This window comes from Colletotrichum siamense, assembly GCF_013390195.1.
Source record: "Colletotrichum siamense strain Cg363 chromosome Unknown KSG_Cg363_contig01, whole genome shotgun sequence".
NCBI lineage: Eukaryota > Fungi > Ascomycota > Sordariomycetes > Glomerellales > Glomerellaceae > Colletotrichum > Colletotrichum siamense.
The window spans coordinates 5,193,865-5,209,250 of record NW_023501014.1 but is presented as its reverse complement, the minus strand read 5'-3'; the positions used below and the strand labels follow the sequence as shown (position 1 = coordinate 5,209,250).

The following is a 15,386-nucleotide window of genomic DNA, read 5'->3' as shown; positions in this document are numbered from 1 at the left end:
GCCGGCCTTGAACCCGTGAACACCCCCCCAAGGTTTCGCCGCCGGTGGAGAGACACATGTCGTAGCAGAGGCGTCGCAATTGGCGCTGCGGCGTGCAGTCTGCGAGAGACCTAAAACAACTTTAACCCGTCTGCCATTAAACCGATCTGTTTGGTGACTCTGGTCTCTAATTACCTAGGTCCCAGTCAACCACTGTGCTCTCCCCAGGTCTCGATCCGCGATGGCTGAGTCGTTTACTTGTGATTGATAGACATTCAGCCCGTTTGGAAAGAGGCCGCCACGCGGTTCACGGCAGGCCATCTCGACACGGCATGCTAATTCGTCACACTCACTCCGACACTTGCATTGCGCCCGAGGTTGCCTTTCCGCTCAGGGCAAGGATTGCTTAAATGGCTACCGCTTATCCGTCGTGGATTACGATTACCTTACGGATAGTCTCGCTTTAGCTTCTTGGGTGCCCCAGTCTCCACGTCTGGGCCTTCGTCGCTCAAGTTCTCAACGTACATCCGTGCAATTTTCTGTTAGTGCATTCACGAATCACCACTAGGCACCGGCGTCTGCTCCCTGCATTGAGGCTCGAGTCACTCTGGTCATAAGTCGACCTGGGACGCCTTGGAAAGACGACCCATGAATGTCACGGACATGGCCTCGGTTCCAGAAGTCCGTCGGCCTGGGATTTCGGGGCCAGCTGGGATGACGGGACGATGATGGTGAGGTTTGATGGGATCCCCTAAAGGCCCGAGCAGCGCAGCTGGGCAAGCTGGACAAGCTGGACTACTGCTCGATATTCCAGGCGCAATTCGAATTTCCGGCCAGAACCAAAGGCCCAGAGCCCGCGGAACGAGCATGAGAATGAAATGATGGGCACAAACGAATCGAACGAGCATCATCACCCCGACAGCCTTATATCATCATGGAATAGTGAGACGGCGGGTGCATTCCGTACCTGACGATCTGGCCAGCGTAAGACCTGGTCTTGGGGTCTCAGCTCAAGTCTCACAACGGGGATAATCGTCGCGAGACATTATTGAGAACGCCAGCTGAATTACGGATACCGTTTAAGCAGACGAAAAAAAAAAAAACTGAAATTTCATCTGCCCTTACAGAATTTTTCAATGAGACGAGAAAAAAAAAAAGTTTCGCCGTCCATCCCGTCCGCACGTTCAGCGATATCCGTGGCTTGCAGTCGGTGATAGGTCGGGAGCACCCAGTTTCAGGCGCCTGAGCCCACAGCCAATAGAAAACGGAGCCAGGTGACGTAACGTCTCTGATTGGCAGAGATGCACGCGTTTGTTGTTTTTTCTGGACGCGTCTCGGACGCGCCAACGACATTCCATGACCTCTTGCTTCAGTCTTTGACCTAATCAATCCCGGCAGCAGCGCATGAGAGGCCAGGACAGAGGCCCCAAACGAGGACGCCACACATGAAAGAGAGCGAACGACATGTGCGTTGGAGAGAGAGAGAGACGGCAAAAATTAACGTCGTCGCAGAGCGAGACAGAAAACGGCACACTCCCACACTTTGAATTGCATACTCTCCACCTTTCCGATAGGAAGCTCGTTTTTGCGGCTGCAGATCAGTCAAATTGATGGCCAGACGGGCGCTTAGCCCGTACAAGGACTTTCATGCCATGACTGAATAGCCGAATTAGCTCTTTGAACCATTGCCAGAGGAAGCAAAGGCGAGCATATGGTGTCTCTTGGGGAGGCTTGCGCTATTACCAGCTGGGCTCAAGTCACTCGTCGTTCTTTGACGTCTGGTGGTTTCGAGACGGTCCGCGACGAACGGCCGCCACTCACCATTCGAATACAGGTGCTGCTAGCCCCAGCAGACTCCAGCAGCATTCGGCACCTATCTCAGACCCGGAGCGAGGTCAATTGGCAGGGTGGAAGCGATATCACAGTTTTACACCATTGCCCACACCATCCACTCTGCTGGCTCGAGTATTTCCCCGGCCGGTCCTTGCATGCAGCAGCGCCATTCACGGCCTGTCAAGCTGCATCACGACTCCAGCTTTTTTTTCTCCAGCGTCCATCCCGGAACGGCGCAGAGGGGCATCCGCCAGAATCAGCAGCGTTTGGAAACACTCCGTGGACGGCACGAAACGAAAGTCTGAGGTGGGCAAAAAACCTACTGATTGAAAGATTGAAAGGCGGGTCTGTGGACGGAGTCTCGCATGAACTGCAAAACCTGCTTGCATATGTGTAATGCATAGCCTTCCCGTCTTGTCCACGTCGTCAACTCGTCCATTCACATTTCGTACAATCGTAGTCACCTGGGCCCCTCTCTCTCCAAGTCTCTGCCGGACGTAACCCGCGCGCACACCCCTCCCCACCGAGCCTGAAGTCTGACAAGCCTGAACCTGGGAGGAGCCCTGTTGGGGACAGCTGGGAATCTCTTCTTCTCTGTCAGCACCACCAGACTCCAGTGACCACCGCGCTCGACCTGAACTGGAGCCGGACGGCGTTGGAAGCGTGCTGCAAGAGACCGCACCGCCGCCTGCGACAACCACGATCGCGACCGCGAAGCCATTCGCGACGGTCAAGCAAACGCAGGGACAAACGCTCTGCCTCGACGCCATCTGACAGTTTACGGTCAGAGCCAGAACCAGAGCCAGAGCCAGAGGCGAAAAGAGCACCGACCCCGACACCGTTCGCTCGCTGCTGGCCGTTCGCAGCATCTCAGACTCTTCCCGGAGAGTCGGCGTGTTCCAGCAAACGGTCGCCATCCATCGCGGCGCATCGCATTGCATCGCTTCTTCTGACTCTCGACTGACGAGACTGGAGTGAGTGTGCGAGCGAGCGAGGAACACTGGGATAGAGAACGCACCCCGGTCGATATCAAGCTGCACTTTCACGCTCGCTCACCACACACCATCCACCCTCACCCTCCCTGCATCCGCATCCCGGTTCAGTCTGCACTTTACACCACACACCCTTGCTGCCACCTTCGGCGTACCCTAGCTTGGTCGGTCGTGTCACAGCCCACGCTCCTCTCGTCCAATCGCCCATTCCTCCCGTGCTCCAGAGTGCTCCACCCGGACATCTCTGGGCGTGCTGAGCTGGCCGTCCTCCTCTTTCTTCGACAAGTCAAGTACAACCCGGGCCTCTCCACTCCTACCTTTCCTTCCTGAGTACCTAGCCTTCTAAGTACCTTATCCTCCCACTGCCGCCGCGACCCTCCCACACCACCACCACTACCACCACCACCTTCGCTCACACACTAACCACGCTTAACACTTGCCTCTCTTACCTTGGAAGTACTTCTCCTCACTGCCCGCTGTGCCGCTGCCTCTGCCACCGCCGCCTATTACATCTTGCCTACCCTCCTCTCCCTCGCGTGCTATCGTGCCTGATATCCCCTCTTTTCTTTTCAACCTTTTGCAGCCACAAGAGTCTCTGTCGCACTCACACGCATTCGCAAAAGACAACACCAATACCATCACCACCACTCACACTCACACACTCACCGCACCTCATCGTCCACCTTTCGGAAATCAACACATCACCACCGCTCATCAGATATCGCATCTTCAGTCTATCGATCCGTCGGTCAAGATCGCGAGTCGTTGCTTCGCTGTACAATTTGACCGCCAAAAGCCCCCCTTGCATTCACGACCCACAAGTCATTTCCAGAGTCTAGACCCGACCAAGGTGAGCCATGAGTCTCCTCTCTCTTTCTCCTCCCTTCAATCATGCGAAACCCCGTTCGGGTCAAGAACCTTGGAAGTCTGCCCTGTCAGCCCGGGAGATTCACGACCGCACACCGCGACTACTTATCTAACCTGATGCCTTGCGGCGCGCTGACATGCCCTCCCACTTTCAGCCCACTACCCGTACCCAAACCCAGCACTTCACCCAGGTTGGAGACATCGACCACGTCTAGTAATCGGCCGACATGGCCAAACCCACACGCTACGCCGGCTCTCACGAGCCCTTGCAAATCTTCCAAGACGACTTCTTCGAGAACTCGACAGCAATGATCAACCACGCACCCATGCCCGCCGCATCGAAGCCCCCGAGAAGACCGCTCGGCGCCGCAAGCAACAACAACGTAATCCTCAACCCGCCAGCACTCGCTTCCGACAGACACTCGCCTCTGAAGGCATCGTCAGGCAACCAAAAATCTCCTCTCGCCCCGTTGAAGTCTCAAGGCAACAGACTCAACATGGTTCCCATGGCGCCACCCTCCGCAAGGACACCAAACACCGATTCGCTTCACAAGAAGCCCTACCTCTCCAAGTTCAAGACCGTCGCGCAAAAGCCACCCGTAGTAGATCTCGCCGCTGGGTTCGGCAAGGAAAACGTCCACCCTCAGCTGTATCCCGCGCCGCCAACAATCAACTTTGACCAGTTCTACATGCACAAGGCACCCGGCAAGCGCACGCTCATGGAGGCCGCACCTATCAAGGAATCAAGACCGCTCAAGAAGGTCAAGGCCGACGAGTCCGGTCTGCCGCCACACGACTCCTTTCCTCCGATCCTTGACGACGGGACGAAACCGGGCCACAGCTACGCGACTCTGATTGGGATGGCCATTCTCCGGTCTCCTCAAAGGCGCCTGACCCTCGCCCAAATTTACAAGTGGATTTCCGACACGTACTCGTTCTACAAGGCGGAGGAATCGGGATGGCAGAACAGCATTCGACACAACCTCAGTCTTCACAAAGCCTTCATTAAGGTGGAGCGGCCGAAGGACGACCCAGGAAAAGGCAACTACTGGACCATCCAGGAGGGCATGGAGCAGCAGTTCATGAAGGATAAGCCGGCGAGGAAGACCGCGACTACCGCCGAGAACGTCCCCGTCATGTCGACCCGAATGGAGCCCTCAAGACCGGTCAACGTCCCTATCCAGGAGCCGACTCTGCCGCCTCCGGCACCCATTAACCACGCGACGCTGCCGCCTCTGCCCACGTCTCAGGCTACCGTGGCCGTTGAATTCTCATCCGACGCGACCATTCCCGTTTCCGACTCGGCCGCACCCGAGGATGGACACGACAAGGGACTCGATCAGGACTGCTCTCCCCTGCCGCCCACGATGCACTCTTCACCGCCGATTCCGCGGCACATGGAGCCCCGCAGCCGCACGCCTCCGCCGCCCGGCCGCGGTCCATTCTCCTCCATTACCAAGTCCCACAAGAGGAAGTTTGCCTCCATGGACGACAGCGGCTACATCTCATCGCTCGAGTCTTCGGCGCTGCGGCAGCCCAAGACCGGCATCCTCACTTCGGAGGCTGACCGCCCTCGCAAGCGCAGCCGTGCCGGCAGGGCCGAGGACGAGATCGCTCGCTTGCGCGCTTCCTCTTACGACAGCCCTAGCAAGGGTCGGTCGTACAACGCGTTCGCCCCACCGTCCTCGTCGCCTCTCCGCCAGCAGGGACAGATGCTGCCACCTCTGACTCCGGCCATGAAGTTGAAGCCGCCCACCAAGGCACCGCCGTCTGCATCGCCCAACACGAACCTCCGCCTTCACCGCGACCATGTCCGCCAGATGCTCCAGTCTCCACTCCGCAAGATGGACGGCAATGCGCCTTGGAGCCCCGCCTTCAACCTGGATGAGAACATCTACAACTACAACCTGATGGCTGCCGGTGATTTCGACATCTTCCAGGACATGGATAACGACTTCTTTGACGGCCTCCCTCAGGAGTCGCCATCAAAGAAGTCGGTGAAGCGCCCGCGTATTGAGCGCACCAACTCTGCCAGCGCTCTGGCCGAGGCCACAGACTCCAACAAGTCGGTCGTTTCCACCCCCTTCCTGAAGGCCCCCGCGCAGAACTCTGCAATGTGGGAAACCCCCAGTAAGGTGTTTGATGGGCTCTCATCTCCCATCAAGGGCGGCGACAGTGCCTCCCAGTGGAGATTCCCCTCACCGACAAAGATTTCCTCGTCCTTCTACGAGGTTGCGGCCGAGGGCGACTGGCCCTCTTTCACATTCGACACCGCCGACTTCATGGACGACCCCAACGAGTACTCGGGGCTCGACATTCTGCAGGGCTTTGAGAAGATTGGCTCGGGCTCCCAGCCCAAGCAATCAGGCTCCAAGCCCAGCAAGCCTGCTTTTGGACGAAGCTATACCACGCAATTCTAATCTCTCCCATGAGGCTTTTTTGTCTCATTGATGCTGAGACATGACGACCGTTACGATGTATGAACATACTTATTGGCATAACGTCCGATGCTCAGGCGTTCGACTGTTTCGACCACACGATAATGGAGCGGGAAAACCAGGGCTGGATTGACTTTAAAGACTAATGTCTGATACGGGCTCCGCGGCTTATTTTTCTTGTCCATGATTGTTGCTTTATGATAATGACGAAGCAGCGGCACATACTGGCTTATTGGGGACATGATTCTGGTAGGAACATTTGGGTGTGTTTTTTTCTCTCAAGGCCTCCGGTCTTGATTTCCGCGGTGGACAGGATCAAGCAAAGGCTACACTATGGATTGGCGGGAACTGCTTTTTGGCCGAATGGCTTTTTGTGTGTTTTTTGTTGTACGAAAAATGTTCGTTTGGATGCGTTGCAGATTAGCTCCCTCCACACGGAGGACACTTAGTGTCAAATGCTAGTATGAGCCATCATCACATTCTTTGAGTTGGTCAGATGACTGCATTAAATTGTTCGATCTGCCCTCTCGTGTTCGCCCTCGTCCGGACTGTGACTGCTGGTTTGGATGGAAAGGTACCTCCGGCCACTCTCTCGCATGCTCTTGGCCTATACCCTTTCGGAATACGTTAAACAGTGAATTCATGCGCGAATTCATGCGCGATTTTTGAACAAAAGGTAACTCAGAAACGGGTATCATATTGATTTGCTCTAGTTCAAAATCCGACAAGTCTATGCCCACAGCCCATATAATTCCTAACGCCGCCTTCATTAAATGCTTCCTCGTATACTCGCTTCCATTGATTCCGTAAAGCAACTGCTGTTGCTTAAGCCCGTTAACCACACTCCCAATTGTCCCTTGATGTCATAAAACGTGTCAATATATGCCCATTCTCGTGGCCCAGCCCCCTTCCTTCTGGTTGATGTTGATCTGATACGGGAACGGGTTCGAGCCCTGCGTCGTTATCGGGGGGATGTGATCCTTGTGGGCGTTTACAAAGGTGATGACCTTCATAACCGTCGTCATGAGCGTCTGTTCCATGGCCTTGCGGACCTTAGCCCTCTCTGTAGCAACATTGTCAGCCTCCTACATCCCCAATTTTCCGCGCTCATCTCTCCCAAGACAACACGTACCGGTCTCTGTTCGAGGCTCTGCGACGGTGACCTTTACGGTCCACAGCTCCCAGCACACCTCCTCGTCGCCGCGCATGAGCCAAGCCTTGCGGCGCTTCTTCTCGAAGAACTGCACGTTGAGCTGGCCGCGCCCGCCGCTGCCGCCGCTGGCCGTGTTGGTGGAGGAGCGCTCGGCGTCAAGCTGGCGGACGAGGGCGGTGGCGCGCTGCTCGATCATGGTCTCGAGCTCGACGTCGTCGACGTAGGGGAGGGTCAGGTCGAGGACCTCGCGGGTGTAGGGGACGACGGCGGGGAAGAAGCGATGGAAGAAGATTGTGTGGAGGATTCCTGCCGTTTGAGAAGGTTAGTTCTTGTCCCCATCCTTACTGCATGCCGCTCATAGGTTTTTGGTGGGTGAGAGGATGTCGCGCCCGTGGCGCAAAGGCGATGTGTTCTCGTCGTGTCGTTGAGGTATATGACGTCTGGCGGGGCGGGAAACCGGGGCCATGGGAATGAGGGAAGACGGTACCTTTGACGACGTCCCGGACGGATGCTGGATCCGCAAAGGCGTCGAGGATAAACTCTGGGGGATTCGTCTGCTGCATCGTGTGCGGGGAGGTAGGTATGCTCGATATTTGTTGCGTCCGTCGTAGGCTGAGGATTCGGTGACGATACTGCTTCAAGGGGCGATGATAACGTTCTGAGGATGGACTTACTGACAGTCCCCCTTCGGATGTCAGAAGATGGACCTCTGTGTTGGGTGCTGAGGGGCAGACTGATGCGGGTGCCGCAGCCCGCCGCCGCAGCCTGCCCCGATAAGGGGGGGGGGACCTGATGAGGGGGGCAGTTGGCGCTAGATGGCAGGGATGCGTTTACCCCGAACTCTTGAGTGCCCAAAGGCTCCCGGTCATGGGTCCCGGGGAGAAAGGCGGCTGCAGCACATGTACCTACTCAGTACGTACCTTACCTACACTGATAGAGCGGATAGGTTACCTGTTGTGACGCCGTAAAGTACTGTCAAGTCAGTGACGGAGGTATCACTTCAGGTACCACGCTCGCTTTACGGCGTACAGTGGCCCGCCGCGGGTGTCCGCTCCAGCCACAAGGCAGCGCCTGCCACGGGCCAGTCATGGAGCGTGAAGCGTGTTCAACCGTCAACGTGTGCCGTGGTCTCTATCGCGTGGGTGTGGCTGGGCCGAGGTAATCACGGTCCACCACGACACTTTGGGAGAGCTACCTTGCCCTCTGTCTCTCTGCTTAATTGCCCCCCCAAAAGTCATTACGTTTGCCGACCAGCCTTCCTGGAGATCCAGACATTGCTCCCTCTCAGATGCCAATTTCGTGGGGATTAGCGAACCCCGGTTTTATCTTCTTTCTTCATATGATTCTGCCCCTTGGGTTCGGAGAGTTTTGCTTTGGATTTTAATTCACACCACTGGTCTTTGGGGGTGTTACTGCATTCTCAATTGCGGTCAGGCCCTCTACAGAGCTCTGTGCCTCATTTGGTCTACTAGTATTCAACGAAAAGCTTCGAGAACAAGAGTGGAAGCGCAAACACCATGTTCGACGCAACCCGGCGATGGTTCCGCCGGAATAGAACGCCTCTCGCCATCGGCGTGGGAGTCGTCGGTGCAGGATACGTCGTGACGAATTATGTCCTGGGCAAGATCAACGATGCGCGGGAGCGCATGAGCAGCGACCGCATCGCGAAGGAGAAGTGAGCTCTCATCCCCATCCCACCCGCGACCGGCAACTCCAGAGAGAAGACATCATGAACTGACAATGGCCCCCTCAAACAGCCTCCGCCGCCGATTCGAGCAGAACCAGGAAGACTGCACCTTCACCGTCCTCGCGCTCCTCCCCTCCGCGACGACTAGCATCCTCGAGGCTATGAACACGGAAAAGATCACGTACGAAATCCAGAAGATGAAGGGCCAGACCAAGAGCGTCAAGAGTGGCAGCGGCGAGAGCGTGAGTCCGCCGAGCATTGCGGACACCACAATGACCGCCGACGACGATGGCCGCAGTGTGGTCAGCAGCGGCGTGCAGAGCGAGAGCGGGCTGCACGCGAGCCAGATGACGGTGCCCAGCGCGGCCGCGACATCCGGGGAGGGCACAGCTGCGCAAGACGGAGGGGCCGCGGGTGCGGCGGCGGCGCAGAAGGCCAGGAAGACCAAGAGGCAGTTGTGGGATGATTTGACGATTAGCTGTAAGTGGATCGACACCGATCAGAGTAATAAGGGTGCCTCTTTTGCTGACGTGGGGGCCGGGCAGCAATCACGAGAGCGTTCACACTGCTGTACACGCTTGCGCTTTTGACAATGCTGACGAGGGTCCAATTGAACCTCCTCGGTCGACGCAGCTACTTGTCGAGCGTCATCTCACTCGCGACAGGTGCCGCGCAGGCGACGATCAGCCTCGAGAACAACGACGACGACGGCCTTGAGCCTTACGGCAACGACTTTGAAACCAACCGCCGATATCTGACATTTAGCTGGTGGCTTCTGAATGAGGGATGGAAGGAGATTGGCCAGCGTGTCGAGGCTGCCGTCCGCCAAGTCTTTGGCCACCTCAGTCCGCGCGACCTGCTCAGCTTTGAGCAATTCTCCGAGCTCACCCTCGCGGTGCGCAAGAATGTCGAGGGTGCGACGCCCGAGGAGCGTCGCAAGGCCAAGTGGCTTCCATACCTGCTGCCGCCGCGCAACAAGGAAGACCATGTCCTCCGTGAGTCTGGCATCCTGGAAGAGAGCACCGTCATGCTTTCCGAAAGCACGACGTCCCAGTCCCCCGCGTCGTCGCCCGCGGTCAGGAGGCTCCTCGATGAGACCTCGGACCTGATTGAGTCCCCCTCCTTCACGCACGTACTCACCCTCCTGCTTGACGCGGGCTTCTCCACATTGGTGGACAAGAAGCTCGCCTCGGCGGCCTTTGACAAGCCGGACCTCGCGCAGTCGGAGCCCCGCACTTCGCAGGTCGTGTTGCTGCCCAAGATCCTCTCGGTGCTCACCAGGCAGGCGCACGTGATTGGCAACGGCATGCCGAACGAGTATCTCCAGGAGATGGAGCAGGTGCGCGACCTGGAGGGCTTAGCGGCGGTGGTGTACTCCAGCAACTGGGAGAACGAGATCCAGCAGGAGGAGGGGGGCATCATGGCCAGCGCCGTGGATGTCAGAGCGAGCGAGGTGCCGTCGAGGCCCAGCCAAGCGACGACCAACATCCCGAGCCAGCAGACGCAGGCGACGACACAGGGGACCGGCGAGGAAAGCGTTGTGGTCGTCGACCCCGCGACAAGTTTCGAGAGCGCGTGGGGTAGGGCGGTGGACCAGAAGTAAGATGACGGCAAGGAACCATTGGGGTTGCCCTGCTGCTAAGGATATGACTTTTTTTTAATGAGAATCATGGGATTGGAAGGATGGCGAGGCGAGGGTGCTTTGAACGGGAATTATAGGTATCATTGTATAATCTATGGGCGAGAGATAGATGGACATCTCGATCTGTACCAACAGCACGGGCCGGCCTGAAAAGAGACGGCGGCTCCGTTCCTTTTTTCTTCTCTTTTGGTATCCTTCTGACCCCGTCTCACATCCGGTCTCTATGGTTCGCCTCTATCATGGGGTTTGGTGACATGTTCGCGGCTCTCCTGGTCGCGCCGTGGCCGAGCCCTGATCGTAACAGAAGCCCTCCTTAGGGGGAGGACTCTGATGGTTGTCTCGCTGGACAAAACTTCCATACGTGTCTTTGGTTTTGTAATTTCACTATGCTTTCGGTCGATGCGCTCACATCAGGCCCCTGATGAACTGATCCAAGCCCAGCTCGAACAGCTCATTCTTGACGCCCTCTCCGCCCTTATGCTCAGCCGGCGCTAGAGGATTCTTGACGACTGCAGAGACGGCTAGTCAGCATCGTGTGTTTCGCTTCCCGATTTGCCAGGGATGTGGTCTTACCATATTCAACCCATAAATTGATGTAAATCTGGTGCAGGACGTTGCGCATGCTCAGCGTCGCCGTGTCGGTGAGCATGACGAAGCGCAGGTTGGAGGGCGTCTCGTAGTAGTGCAGCTTGTAGCCGGAGGTGCGGTAGCTGATGAAGGCGTCATCGTCGCCGCCGAGCTTGCGGACCATGTTGCGCAGCGAGAAGACGGTGCCGAAGATGAGCTTCGCGTCGTCCTTGGCGGAGTTTGTGTGGGAGCGGCGGAGCTGCTGCGAGGGGGCGGCAGCGGCGGCGCCGGGGCCGGCGGAGCTCGAGGGTGGTGGTAGTGAAGCCGGACGGTCGGCGGGGAGCCATGTCTTGCTGTAGATGCATTCCGTGTGCCGGTCGAAGATGTAGAAGGAGTAGACGACCATGATGGGCGATTTGACGTGGAGTGTGGTGGTGGTGGTGTCGTCGGTGAGGTGCGGCGTGCGGGATCAAGGTCCCATTCCGTTTGGGGAGGTCGCGCAACGCAAGTCGAAGCTTCGTGGTCTGGAATTGGGCTGAATGATTGTCGCTTCGATGTCGCTGGCGAGCTGTGGGAGCTCTTGTCGTGTACGCGCAGGGTATCGCAGGCCCAAGATGATGTCGCTGGGAAACGGTCGTCGGGAGCCTGACGAATGAGCAAACGCTCAGTGGCACCCCCCAGGCTAAGGTACGTCTCTGGCCGAGCCTCGGTGGCCTAGGAATGCGCAATGAGACCCTGGAGCCTGTCCGATTAGGTGTGTGCAGGGGCAGCCCGTGGCGGGGCACTCTCAGTGGGGAGTGAAATGCTCTCTTCCTCCCCGCCCTGGACAAGATCCATTGTGTTCTGAAGGCGCCTCTTTTGTGGTTTCTGCTTGCTGCAAAGAGGAGGGGTTCGCAGTCTTGCGCTGGCCCTACGAGGAAGCCACTAAGCCTGGGCAAGCCCACCTCTTTGGGGGCTGTTGTAACGCGCCCAATGGCATCAAGCTCTGGGTCTAAAGATGCTCGAAAGCCTTACGCGGTCCATGGGATCGCCGATGGATAAACGGCAGCGAAATGGATGCTCGAAGCCTTGGGAACCGGGGATTTGGACCGGGCCTGACGTGGGGGCTGAACCGACACAGCTGAACATGACGCCGGGCTGGGAAGTGTTTTTCTCCCCCCCTCTCAGCGTCGTTTCCCACCTGCGGTGTTCCTCTTTTTTTTTTTAAGCTTGAGTCGTCGCTCTCGCAAAATTCCAGCCCTTGCTTCTGCTGGTTTATCTTGGTCGCTTTCGGTTTTCCCCCACCTTGGTCTACGTCGGGTCAGGTTCGGTCGCAACAAGGCTTGAGCACACAGATTAGGTAGCCGGCATAGCTCAGCTGAGCTCTCTCTCCCCCACCTGGTGCTCTCCAACTCGAATTCCGTCATTCCCCCAAAAACGTCAGCTCGCCTTTTTCTCTCTTTTCCATCGTTCCAGCTTTGCACGACACACACAGCCTGGCGCTGGAGGCGACAATGTCTGAACCCGGCGAACTCCAGAGCCCGCCAGCAACGGCCATGGCTTCCGCAACCCTCGCGACCACCGGCGGCATCACTTCGCCCACCATTACCGTAGAAGAGGGCGGCGCGGAAGCGCGTCCGCCGCTCGCTAACCACATGTGCGTCTGCGCCGGTCCTTGTTGAGCCTCCCTCCCTCCTCCCTTCCCTCTCGCTGCGTTGCGCGCGCTGCGACTTGCACTGCCTCCCCCGCGCTCCACAAGCACGCAGCTCTAACCTCGTCCCGTGTTGCCGAGCAGATCCGATTCGGCCGCCCAGCCAACAAAGTTCCAGAGTCCCTTGCGACATCACCGTCGAACGCCGTCGGCTCATCGCGAAGTCAAGGTGCGTCAGCTCAGCGTTGTTGAGCTTTGGCCCCGCCGCGCTCCCAAGTTAGTGGGGGCGGGGTAGCTGCCCTGTCTGTCATCAGCGACCAGGGACTCACAAGCAGCAGGAAACCCTCGATGCTGTGACTGAATATGGCAGCGAGGGCCAGGACGGACGGAGCAACCACCGTATTAACCAGTACATAATCAAAGAGGAGATTGGTCGAGGTTCGTATGGAGCAGTGCACCTCGCGACAGACCAGTTTGGGACCGAATATGTAAGATGGGCTCGCTCCGTCATCTGCCCAGAGCCAAGCTCACACCTCGTAGGCCGTCAAAGAGTTCTCCAAGGTCCGTCTTCGCAAACGAGCCCAGTCCAGCATTCTCCGCCAAGGAGCTCGTCGACCCCAGCGATTCGCCCACCGTGTAAGTCTCAATGCGCCGCTGTCGCCACACTTTGGCGACTTTGGCGGAGACAATCCAAGCCCCAGTGCCAGCGATGCCTTATTCTTCATCAGGCAAGAGATTGCCATCATGAAGAAGCTCAATCACCCGAACTTGGTCCAACTCATAGAAGTGCTGGACGACCCAGAGGAGGACTCCCTGTACATGGTCCTCGAGATGTGCAAGAAAGGCGTTGTCATGAAGGTCGGACTCGGCGAGACGGCCACACCGTACCCCGAAGACTCGTGCCGTTACTGGTTCAGAGACTTGATATTAGGCATCGAGTATTGTAAGTGATCTAGTGTTTGCACCGCCAGCAGGGCTGATGCGCAGCAGTGCACGAACAAGGCGTCATTCATCGCGACATCAAGCCTGACAACCTTCTGCTGACTGAGGACGACGTCCTCAAGATTGTCGATTTCGGCGTCTCAGAGATGTTCGAGAAGCCTGGCGACGGCATGATGACTGCCAAGTCCGCGGGCTCCCCGGCCTTCTTGGCTCCCGAGCTTTGCGTAGTCAGGCACGGCGATGTGGACGGCAAAGCTGCTGATATCTGGTCCATGGGCGTTTCACTGTACTGCCTGCGATACGGCAAGATCCCCTTCGAGCACGATGGCGTACTGGAAATGTACGAAGCCATCAAGACGGAGTCTCCTCATCTGCCCGAGGACGAGGATCCCGACTTTGTGGATCTCATGAATAGAATTCTGGAAAAGGACCCGAAGAAGCGCATCCCGATGGCGGAGCTGAGAGTACGTGCTGTCCGTCTACTACGTTCGCCGCCGCCGAGATTGCTGACAAGATTCAGGAGCATGCCTGGGTCACAAAGGGAGGGACGGATTTGTTGCTTTCCAAAGAAGACAACTGTGCGGCCCTCATTGAGCTCCCAAACGAGCTCGAGTTGAACCGTGCTTTTACGCGGAAGATGAACCATCTTCTCTGCGTGGTGAGTAGTAATTGGCATTGTCTCAGAACGTCTCTAACCTTAGTGTAGATGAAAGCGATCCACAAGTTCAAGACCATCCTCATGAGGCGCAGGCAGAGTCGCAACTCTACGCTCTCGCCACGCGGTGATGGCGGTAATGAGTTGATCGACCAGGACAGGGACAGGGCTCGCGCAGAGGAGATTGAGGCTCTCATCGCGAAGCGCCGTGAGTTCATGAAGAAGCAGGGAGGCAGCAGCGGTGCGACGGACAAGAGCGACGCGACCGAAAAGGCGGAGAACGAGCCGCTGATCCTTGGTATCGGGATCGGTGCTCGTGACGAGTTCGACAAGAACGAGCCGTCGGCGGGTGCTGTGGCTGAATCTCCGACCAACGTCGACTTTAACATTTACGACAAGGCATACGAGGCCGAGGTGGAGCGCATCATGTCCAAGCCCAAGAGGCAAACGACAATGTACCTGACGCGGTTCGTCAAGGACCGCGAGCAGTTCAAGGAGGTCGCCAACGTGATCGAAGGGACGTCCGCGGCCGTTACACCAGCAGGAACGCCGAGATTTGATACCCACCAGGCGGCAGCGAAGGGCCGGTTCGCGGACTTGGTGTCCAGTATGACGGGCAAGGGCAAAGACACAGAGGGCGAAGAACAATAAGAAAGGGCGATCGCATCCGTGAGTCCGCAAAGGCCATGGCTTGGCGTTGGGGTATTTTCTTTTCTTGTTTTACCGTGGTTGTTGGGACGATTTACCTAAGCACTTGTCTTCCAAAATATGATACCTGTTCGCGGCCGGCGGCCAAATGAATGGAACGGGACATTGCTTGCTGATGAAAGTTTGGCGGCGGCAGAGCACAGGAAAACATGATTGCGGTTCACCGTGGTTGACAATTTCGTGTGAAATTGGGATTCGTCTTGCATGGGTGTTCCACTTTTGGCCAAGGGGATAGAAGGTCCAGTGCCATTCTGGAAGCTGTGGAACGCCCTGTTAAACTGGGGAAACAGTCG

The 15,386-nt window shown here is 57.2% G+C and overlaps 5 protein-coding genes across 5 annotated transcripts; 3 read left to right on the top strand and 2 right to left on the bottom strand.

Annotated features, from left to right (window-relative positions):
* Nucleotides 1-3,979: 3,979 nt before the first annotated feature.
* sep1 (Forkhead protein sep1) lies at nucleotides 3,980-6,091 on the top strand (the record flags this gene model as incomplete). The annotated part of the gene is made up of 1 exon (XM_036633153.1): nucleotides 3,980-6,091. One exon carries the CDS (start codon nucleotides 3,980-3,982, stop codon nucleotides 6,089-6,091), a length of 2,112 nt encoding a protein of 703 aa, XP_036501480.1.
* Nucleotides 6,092-6,984: 893 nt separating this feature from the next.
* On the bottom strand, nucleotides 6,985-7,825 carry ATG101 (Autophagy-related protein 101; the record flags this gene model as incomplete). Its single annotated transcript, XM_036633152.1, has 3 exons — nucleotides 6,985-7,172; nucleotides 7,242-7,568; nucleotides 7,750-7,825. 3 exons carry the CDS (start codon nucleotides 7,823-7,825, stop codon nucleotides 6,985-6,987), a joined length of 591 nt encoding a protein of 196 aa, XP_036500992.1.
* Nucleotides 7,826-8,779: 954 nt separating this feature from the next.
* On the top strand, nucleotides 8,780-10,552 carry PEX3 (Peroxisomal biogenesis factor 3; the record flags this gene model as incomplete). The annotated part of the gene is made up of 3 exons (XM_036633151.1): nucleotides 8,780-8,937; nucleotides 9,020-9,429; nucleotides 9,495-10,552. The coding sequence occupies 3 exons, from the start codon at nucleotides 8,780-8,782 to the stop codon at nucleotides 10,550-10,552; spliced, it is 1,626 nt and encodes a 541-aa protein (XP_036500991.1).
* A 444-nt stretch (nucleotides 10,553-10,996) lies between these two features.
* bet5 (Transport protein particle subunit bet5) lies at nucleotides 10,997-11,564 on the bottom strand (the record flags this gene model as incomplete). The annotated part of the gene is made up of 2 exons (XM_036633150.1): nucleotides 10,997-11,100; nucleotides 11,165-11,564. The coding sequence occupies 2 exons, from the start codon at nucleotides 11,562-11,564 to the stop codon at nucleotides 10,997-10,999; spliced, it is 504 nt and encodes a 167-aa protein (XP_036500994.1).
* A 1,087-nt stretch (nucleotides 11,565-12,651) lies between these two features.
* On the top strand, nucleotides 12,652-15,036 carry cmkC (Calcium/calmodulin-dependent protein kinase kinase cmkC; the record flags this gene model as incomplete). Its single annotated transcript, XM_036633149.1, has 6 exons — nucleotides 12,652-12,794; nucleotides 13,159-13,276; nucleotides 13,329-13,731; nucleotides 13,779-14,194; nucleotides 14,251-14,388; nucleotides 14,437-15,036. 6 exons carry the CDS (start codon nucleotides 12,652-12,654, stop codon nucleotides 15,034-15,036), a joined length of 1,818 nt encoding a protein of 605 aa, XP_036500993.1.
* Between the last annotated feature and the right edge of the window lie 350 nt (nucleotides 15,037-15,386).